The following is a 10,448-nucleotide window of genomic DNA, read 5'->3' as shown; positions in this document are numbered from 1 at the left end:
TTCTGCATGTCAGTACAGTTGGGGAAGCAGTGACCTGGAATGGAATTCCAAAGTCTAGCGGTTCTGGGGAAGAAACTACTAGAGTAGAAAGATCTTTTACATCTAGGGATCTCTACAGTGTGGGGGTGGGATTTTGCAGCTTGTCGGGTCTGTCGAGGGTGTTCACGTCGTGGGGGCACAAGTGCTTGCAGTTCATCAGAGCATTCACCATTAAAATACTTGTAGAACAGGCAGAGGGATGCAACGTTTCGTCGATGGGACAGAGGCTGAAGCTTAGATGCCAGTTTAGGACCTATCAGATTTGCGACTCTCTTTTGAACCTTGTCAAGGAGCGAGAGACTAGTAGCCGATGCACCAGCCCAAATATGACAGCAATACTCCATACATGTGCGAATGGTTGCCTTATAGAGGTACAGGATACTTTCGGGTGTTCATATAAGGAATTTAACATTTTGTGATGATATGGCATCACTTAGCCCCACCAACAGCTCACCACCCCAACATTGTGTGCCGCGGATTCTTTCATCATCTTATCTTCTTATGGCCATGTCATACTTTTTTATGCATTGGCGACCGTTGGGAGGAGCACACAGGATTACGAGTATAAAATAAAATAAAAGGAAAACAAAGGGAAAATACAGACTCCGACGCTTTACAGATTGCCTGGATTCTGGGTGTGTGTGACATCATTGACCTTCTACCTCTACTTGCTAAGGTCTACATCTCTATCTGTGGGGTATATGGTTAGAAAAAAAAAAAAAAAAAAACGTACCGGGCGTATCTGCATTGCTCTTTGAGAAAGAAGAAGGAAAGGATAGCCAGCGCATTTATATACACGAAGGGCATCTTGGGAAGGCAGAGCATGATGGGAGAAGCTATAATTTTTTTTTTCCTGTCTCTTCCTTTTTTTTCTAGATAGGACGATATAAAAGCAGGGAAAAATTCCCTGGGGGAGCAGAGAGAAAACAGTCGTGAACATCTTCTCTTGAAAAGAATTTAGTATTGCTGACGTTCGGATTGTGCGGTGTGACATTGGTGGCGAGAAGCCAGGTGTGGTTGATTGGAAAAGAAGAGGGCAGAAACGTGCTGTTGTCGAGAGAGTGACTCACTCCTTCCCGAACCCTAGAACTGAATCCTGATTATAACCCTAGAAATGTTGAGGTCATTTCCATCAGTTAGTTGATCAGTTCATAATCCCATCTGCTTCAAGTCATGATCTATCTTCAGCTGTGTCCTAACTCCAACTGATGCCAAAGTCCAACTAACAGTTCAGTCTGACTCATAACTGTCATAAAAACTTCAGAATGCCTGTAAACCATTCCTACTGTTATTAACCCACAGCCACTCTGCGGTGTTATAAAACTCATTGTCAATCTTAAAGTACCCACAAACCAAATCTAAATATATCTCAGGTCGATTATTACCTTCAATTTGACCAATCATCCCATGCCAAATTTCTTTTGTCTACCTTCCTATCTATTGTCTAGTGATAAATCCTATTTCCTATTTGTTTTGTTCCCCACTAAATGTACTATTATATAGTTGGTTCCCGGAAAATGACATATAAACCTAAATAATTATTGTTGTTGATGCTTGGAAAATTGAATGTCAGCTTAAATTGGTATTAAGAATTTAACTTCGAAATGGAATTTTTAGTATAAACAAATAGGAATTTTAGCTAATAATTTGTAAATGGAATTTTACATCATATCAGAATGTAGGGAAAATAACAAATAGATTAAAGATAAAGAATTTTACATCATATCAGTTCAGATAAAGGTAATAACAAATAGATTATGCGAAAAACATCAGGTGATTCTTTGTACAATGGTGCAGTGAAGACGTAATTAGAAAGGAAGATAGTTTGATATAAACGTGTAGAGTTTAGTCAAAGAGAGATTAGTTGTAGAAACTATCGAGTTCGACAGACGAGGGAAGTCAGTTAGCAACTGAGGTTGTAATGGTTTCTCTATGCCATGAAAGATAGAAGATAGCAAAAATGTAGAATAAGGAAAGCGAGCAACTCCCAAGTTGGGGAAACATCTGGAATAAAAGTTGTTTGAAAATACAACCTGAGACTTGTTGGCCATTTCTTTAGGATGAATCTTCATTGCAATTTTTGCCAGATCCATCAAACAAGACCTAAAGATGAACAAGCTTTATTTCCCCTATTGGCCAAATGTAAAACCCCACAGAACTGCTATCCATTCCTTTGTTGTAAAGACTGTCTGTTATAAATTCTTATTGTCCGTATTTGCTACACATACTTATGAACATATGTATACACACACACTAGATGAACACAGTTGTAAATATATACACAAATACAAGCATTACTAGATAATCAGTACACGTTATGTTACACACGTTTAAAGACATGTACATATATATATATATATATATATACATACATATATATATATATATATATATATATATATATATATATACTAGCAAAAGTACCCGTCGTTGACTGGGTTCAAAAACAGCCTACAGAAAATGGACTCTGATTTATGAAAGTATGATAGGTTATGAAAAGGAAGGGTTGTAAAGAGATAGCTTCGAATTTGGGGGTATCAAAACCAAAGTAAAATATGATGAAAGTAAAAATAAAATAGATAAACCCCATAATTTATTATACCATACCTGTTCACACTGAAACACTTATTACAACATTCTGTGGATCTAGATTAAAAAACCTTGTTAAACTTTGTGACATATTTCCATTCTATGGAGGTCAGGTGCGAACAAACACCCCATAATTTTATTATACCATATTTCTTCAAACAGAAACATAATTATCAAAGTATACTTACACAGATAGATATGAAAAGTCTTTATTAAAGTTTGTGTCTATTTCCATTCTATGGAGGCCAGGCGCGAATGCAGACCTCACAATTCTATTATACCATCCCTATTTAAGTTAAAACATACTTATCAAAGTATTCTTATCTATATCAAAAACACTTGTAAACGTTTTTTTTTAATTTTTAAATTTTTTATTTCCATACTTTGTGGACCGGGCGCGAACACAGATCCCACCACTGTTCTGCCAGATCAAACATACCCATTCCTGTGTCTCAATACATTTTCTATCATTATATGTAATCAGTTTTTTTAAATAGTCAACCATATAGGAACCTATTCGTGACCAGACACACACACATACACACACAGACATTCAGCTTTATATTATAGATATATATATATACGCAGTATATAACATGGACACATTTATGGTCACCATTTATGCAATACTACTTCCTTCTCTTTTGATATATATCTTTTTTCTTCTTCTTCCCAACCCCTGGGGTGGAAGCGCCTATAGTATCACAATGATGTCTACATCTTGGGCTGGAACTGAATTTTTGCACAAACTAATTGAATGGAAATAAGGAAGAAACTCATAAGCATGCATGTGCAGTGATGTACATGTCACCTGTGTATCACTGCACAAGTTAAGACATGTTTGTTTTAGCAAACCGAATCTATGCAAATAAATATAAATACACAAGGAAATAAATCTCAACCATGTGAAAGCTAGAACATATCACAGGCCTTCAACTTCAACCTCCAAAAGCTTTTGTGATCCGCACTCAATATCTACGAAGTGCATTCAATAAGCAATGCCCCTGACCCACTTCCAGTTGTCTGATCTAGCTGAAATTTTGCATATCCAATGATTTATATCTCTATATGTTATGTAACAAATTACAGCTCTGAACTAATTGTGGTTTCTGATTTACAGATTTTTTTTTTAATTGAGTCAGGTGAGAAATGAGCCTGTTGAGTGTTGCGCAGTGATCTGGTTTTTGTATTTGAAAGATGCACACCACAAGAAACATATGGTAATGATGCCACATCATATGAATTTGTAAAACGCTGGCATTGTGAATTCAAACATGGCCAGAAATCTGTGGAAACAGCAACCAGATCTGGTTCTCCCCACCTGTCATTGATGAGACATCTACCAGTCAAGTTGAGCCTATCATTTTGGAAGATCAAAATGTAAATATTTGCCAAATAGCTCAAGAGGTTTATGGAAACTACCATTCATGACCATTTGCATGCATAAGATGTTTACCAGATGGATTCCGAGGTTGCTGACACCTTATCAGAAACTAGAATGTGTTGAGTGCTCAAGGATAAATTTGAAAATGTTCCAACAAGATGAACCAAAATTTTTCAAAACACTGATTACACAGAATGAAACCTGGGTCTATCACTACGATTCAGAGACCAAAGCTCAATCAATGGAGGTGGTGAATCAAATGTTTTTACTACAAAGAAGTCGATGAGAATAGTAGTCGGAATAATACAAATTATTGATTTTTATCGAAAAAAATTTAGAAACACAAAATACACATTCGTCTGTTATAGTGTATAAGATGAAAATGGGTTTATTGCTAAGTAAACAACCTCTTTATACTTATGGTCTATAAGAGTGTTATCCAACAGTTTCTTCTTTAATTGGATTTTTACTAATTAAAGTAATTCTGATAGAAACCCTATCTAAGAACATTCCCAGACACATAAAATATATTTGTGTAAATTTTTTTTTTTTAATTGGCCCAGCCGTTTTGGAGTCAAACTCTCTCTATATATATATTCCTCTTCCCCAGGAAGAGGAATAGAGAGAGAGGGCAAAGGAAGTTTAATATCATGCAGTCATCAATATATATTATACATACGATTAGTACACTGGTAAAAAGAAAAAGAAAAAGAAATTAAAAGAAATTGGAAGCCTAGAGCAAAATAATGGTGTTGGTGTTTTTTTTTTTACTATTACAGATACTACTTACTACATTGTAGTAATTTTTTTATACTACCAAAATTAAAGAATAAACAAAGACCCAGATGAAGTTCTGATTCTAGCTTGTAGACCATATATAATTTTTTAATTTCTTTAGTTTAAAATTTACAAATGAAAGAGGTTGTCTGTTGTTTTTTGCACTAAAAAGATAGATTCAATGCAAGCGAAGATTATCAGCACATTCTAAAAGCCTGCAGACATTAAAGAAAACAGAAAATGAACTTACTTTCCATTTGAAAGCATTTGGGCTTCGTCATCGGGAATTTTTTCAGCAAATAATTCTTGGACTCTGCGTTTCTGTAAGAAGAGAAGAATAAACTACAAAATTGGTTCAGGCCATTTTCTTGAACAGACTTCAGAAAAGATTCAAGATCTAAGCAGCTTATAACTTGTGCTACAAATTCTGACACCTAAACGGATATAGTTGTGAAAATTTTCTCACCAACCATCAACTTTAATCACTTACACAATTAGCTGCGATCATTTTACTTACCCATTTCTTTACAATAATACTCGTTTCTTTTTTCAAAAAAATGTGAGACTTGAAAAAGGCTCGTACAGGTTCTTACATTTATTGCACTTAATGCAAACAACAGAATTGGTGAGTACTGGAAATCTAAGGAGACTCGTTGTCACCCAGACTCCAGGGAACACCACAGGCTGTTTTCAAAGAGAAATCTTTGACGATGGCCCGTGTGAAAACTCTTAGTGAGTAATCTGTGTATATTAATACGATAGCATGTGTGTTCTTTTGTGTGTCACGCTTACACCCGGGTCGTTTAATTGTTATGTTCTTCTATTTCTGGTCATAAATAATTTTACCAAGAATTCTTCATAAGTTTTGGTTTCAGTTTCGACTATGTAACCCATACAGGGTCGGCCCAGATGCACAGGCTTCAAAAAAGGGTGCAACTGGTGCTGATCCCTGTGACATCACCTTTGTATCCGTCTAGTGGTCGGATTTGTCCCTGTCGCCGTGGTCCGCTTACTTGTTTCCAACCTTGATCCGGCTTCCAGACTGTCACAGGGCTGGTCTGAAAAATAGACTGCACTCGACAATGGCGTTTTCAAAACAAAAAAAAGAAGTCAAGGATTAACTGGTTTGTCTTAACATAAAATAATTATTGCTTTCAATTTTTACAAATAGCATATATACAACTGCATTAATCATTTATACAGATTTGAGCGGCTGGCGTTTCCTAACAAAGTTCTTTGTTTCTTTTATCGTTAGTGTTGTGGTGGCAACCACTTATTTGCATATGCAAATAACATAACACTATAAATGGCAAGCCTAGGTTTGCCTTGGCGTGTCTTACTCAAATGCCACTGGAAGTGACGCCGAAGAGCGTACATGTCCTCCCACCAAGACTCTCTGACTCGACACCGTCATTTGTACATATTGTAAATATACCTTTTCTTTAATACACTTATTATTGCGTTATCTTGTTGTTTGCGTCTTCATTGTATTTCCTTACTAATTATTGTTCAACCTTGCAACCACAACAGTTGGCGACGAGATATGAAGCGTCAAATATAACAGTTTGACGAAGAACTATTTAAAAAAAAAAAAAAAAAAAAAAGTACAACGCAAAGGTTGACCATTTTTTTAAGGAATGCAAAGTGTTGACGAGCAAACGGATTTTACACTAAAGAGAAGTTTCAACTCAAGTAAAAAAAAACAAAAAAAACTCTAACGTGGCAAAAGCGACAATTTACGCCGTTTCTGGGAATCCGACTTACAAACGAATGTAAAAGTGAATTTTTGTTTTGTTGCTACACGACAAATCTTACTAAAGGACCAACTTGCAAACGAAAAGTGAACTTTGTTCTGTCGCAAAAACGACAGGTCAGACCCGTATTATGAAAAGCAAGGAAGTAACCTACGAAAAAAGTTCACCAGTGGATTCTAATTACTGTTCTCCGTAAACAAAACAACAACTAAAGGACTTTTTAATTAATGTTTTGCTACGAATTTGCTGTATTTCCTTACTAATTATTGTTCAACCTTGCAACCACAACAGTTAGTTACACTGGGGAGAAAAAGTTCACAGAGGCGCGTGTTATTAGGATGGGAGGGTCGTTGAAGACGCGTGGCAGAGTGTCGTTTAGATGTCTTTGCTTAATGTTATATTAGCATTGGTTGGTTGTAACCCCACCTCCTCTATATAGGTCCCAAATGGTCACCAGCCAATTGGAGCCGACCCCTTTGCTGGGTCCAATAATGTTCAGCTTCCCAAAGGTGTGTGTGGAGGGGGTTCAAGTACTTCCCACTGAATTCTGAACGCCCTGATGCAGAAGAAAAAGAAAAGAAATAAAAAACGACCTCTAAAATTATTGAAGAGAAAAGGGTTTTTGGTTTTAATGAGCCTCCTTCTCCTTCTCTTGATTCAGGCCACAAAACTAAATTAGCACGTCAGTAGAAACAATAAATTTCCAGCACCAGGGGATGTTGATTTTATAACTTACTAACACCTGTCATTTTCCTTACGGTCCAATTTTATGAGATCCAGTCTATCTTGCAATAAACATTTTTCTCTTCTGTCTTTCATTTATCAGTCATCATAGAGTTCTCTTCCCAAAGGGTTTTCACGGTCAATTACCAATTAACGGACCACTTGACTCGGTTATCTGGTGGTTTTCTCAGATAAACATAAGGGCTAAATCTTCACTGCTTGGGAAATATATTTCTGATTGCCATTTTAATCTTTGGACTATTCATCCTGTGAGTGGAGGGGGGGATCATTTTGATTACCTGTTAGGACGCAGATTCCTCTTCTTCCATCATCATCATCATCACTATTGGTTCAACAATGCAAAATCTTCTGAATTCATATTAAAGGGACCACCTAGGAGACAGGCTGTCTTTTCAATCCACTAGCAAGGTCTTCCCAGCATTGTCTGGACCCCATCAGGTCTCAACTATAGCTGATGTCACTTAAATCATCTATTTTTTTTTTAAATAATTTTATCAAGAATTCTTCATAAGTTTTTGTTTTGGTTTCGATTATAGCTGAAGGAACTCAAGTTTATATATATATATATATATATATATATATATATATATATATATATATATATATAAACATATTTTTTTCATAAGTTTTTATTTCGGTTTCGATTCAAGCTAATGCACCTAAGTCATATGGATATATTTTTTCATTTTTGAAATCGCAACTTTATATTATATAAAAATCGATAGAACATTAACTCTATAATAATATATACAAAATCTGCAAGAATTAAAATATCATATTTAAGCATACTTTACGACCTACTTACGTCGGGCATCCCTGTTAGCTTAGATAAATACTTTTGCAGTTTTAACAAAAAAAGCTACAATAATATCAGAGTGTCTCCATTTTTACTGAACATCTACAGAATGCCAACATCAATATATTACATATGAATGAGTCCCTTGTGGAATTTCCACAGGTCCCGCCAGTAATAACAATTACACTAGGAACAACCACAAAAATCTTTGAAAAAAGAATGGAAGAGATTGGAATCAGAGGGATTGCTGAGAAGATACAACGGATAACAATGATGAAAACGATTGAAATGTTAATGAAAACCCTTGAATGCAGAGACTAATACACATGAGCTACAAACATTGGATGAACACATGGAACCTGCTACAGAAGTTTGGGTTTGTTGATGCTTCAGCTGTAAAATTAGGTCAGAAACTCAAAACCTTCCAAAGCTACATTCATTATTGAATATAAACTATCACATCAAAGCGAACATAAAAAACAAACTATCACATAAAAGTGAATATAAAAAACAAACTATCACATCAAAGTTAACATAAAAAACATAAAACACAAACTATCACATAAAAGTGAACATAAAAAACTATCATATCAAAGTTAATATAAAAAACAAACTATCACATAAAAGTGAACATAAAAACAAACTACCACATCAAAGTGAACAAAAAAAAACTATCACATCAAAGTGAACAAAAAAAAAACTATCACATCAAAGTGAACAAAAGAACAAACTACCACATCAAAGTGAACATAAAAAACTATCATATCAAAGTTAATATAAAAAACAAACTATCACATCAAAGTGAACATAAAAACAAACTATCACATCAAAGTGAACAAAAGAACAAACTACCACATCACAGTGAACAAAAAAAACTATCATATCAAAGTTAATATAAAAAACAAACTATCACATAAAAGTGAACAAAAAACAAATATCACATAAAAGTGAACATAAAAAACTATCACATAAAAGTTAATATAAAAAAAATATCACATAAAAGTGAACAAAAAAAACTATCACATAAAAGTGAACAAAAAAACAAACTATCACATCAAAGTGAACAAAAAAACAAACTATCACATAAAAGTGAATATAAAAACAAAATATCACATCAAAGTGAACCAAAAAAACAAAATATCACATCAAAGTGAACAAAAAAACAAAATATCACATCAAAGTGAACAAAAAAACAAAATATCACATAAAAATGAACAAAAAAACAAAATATCACATCAAAGTGAACAAAAAAACAAAATCTTCTATATATATAAAAAGCAAAATGTGTGTGACATTTCGTGTATGTCTTCAAAAGGCTTTTCTCGCACACAGTTCCGAGGTCGTTACGATCGCTTACAACTGTTTATATGGGTCCTAAATAATAATATGTATGATTTGGGAAAGCGCGTTGCATCTAGATTTATTTATGTCGACTTTTACAAAATTATTGCTATTTTGGCTTCTCGCGTGTTGATGAGGCTTTTTCGTATAAAAAGCGAAACTAATTCAAAGTTAACAAGTCCTCGGCATTGCACCGGGAAATGTCCAGAAGCAATCAGTTTTGATCAATGTTGTACATCAGGCAATTGTTATTCAATCTGAACAATTGGGAGCTGGTTTCCCTCTCCCCTGGGGAAAAAAACAGTCAAATTTGGGTAAACAACTGCGTGACTTCTATTTGACCTTCTTAATAAGGTCAAATGGAAGCAGCAGAGTTAACTTTTATTGCACACGCCTGCTTTTATAGCTCAATAAATAAATTCAAACCTGTATATGTTGCATATATGTCACGGTGGCCTAATGGGTAACGTCGCCTGGTTTGTTTTTTCACACATTAATTTCCAACTCAAGGGTATGGATTTGATTCTCATACTTACCTACCAAAACATTTTTTTTTATTATTTAACACCACCCCACCAGAGTTTTGATTTACCTCAAGACACCGCTGGGTACCCCCCCCCCCCGCTAGTATTACATAAAAGTGAACAAAAAAAACTATCACATAAAAGTGAACAAAAAAAAAATATCACATAAAAGTGAACAAAAAAAACTATCATATCAAAGTGAACAAAAAAAACTATCATATCAAAGTGAACAAAAAAAACTATCATATCAAAGTTAATATAAAAAAAAATATCACATAAAAATGAACAAAAAAACAAACTATTACATCAAAGTGAACATAAAAACAAACTATCACATAAAAGTTAATATAAAAAACAAAATATCACATAAAAGTTAATATAAAAAAGAAACTATCACATAAAACGGAACAAAAAAAAACAAAATATCACATCAAAGTGAACATAAAATAAACAAACTATCACATCACAGTCCAATTCTGAATATGCAGCTTTTTTTATCA

At 34.4% G+C, this 10,448-nt stretch overlaps 1 protein-coding gene across 7 annotated transcripts in view; it reads right to left on the bottom strand.

The window, feature by feature from the left end:
* The window catches only part of LOC145256513 (sodium channel modifier 1-like), a 61,304-nt gene that overhangs the window by 27,096 nt on the left and 23,760 nt on the right, over positions 1-10,448 (bottom strand). For all 7 annotated transcript variants that reach the window (XM_080115493.1, XM_080115498.1, XM_080115497.1 and 4 more), the window contains one exon: positions 5,040-5,110. In XM_080115493.1, coding sequence (XP_079971619.1) covers positions 5,040-5,110 — 71 coding nt within the window. The remainder of the gene's footprint in view (positions 1-5,039; positions 5,111-10,448) is intronic.

Source organism: Euprymna scolopes, chromosome 32 (assembly GCF_053919585.1).
Source record: "Euprymna scolopes isolate OS-2025 chromosome 32, ASM5391958v1, whole genome shotgun sequence".
In the NCBI taxonomy this organism is placed as follows: Eukaryota; Metazoa; Mollusca; class Cephalopoda; order Sepiida; family Sepiolidae; genus Euprymna; species Euprymna scolopes.
Note: the sequence above shows the minus strand (reverse complement) of the source record. Positions and strands in the feature narration are given on the sequence as shown.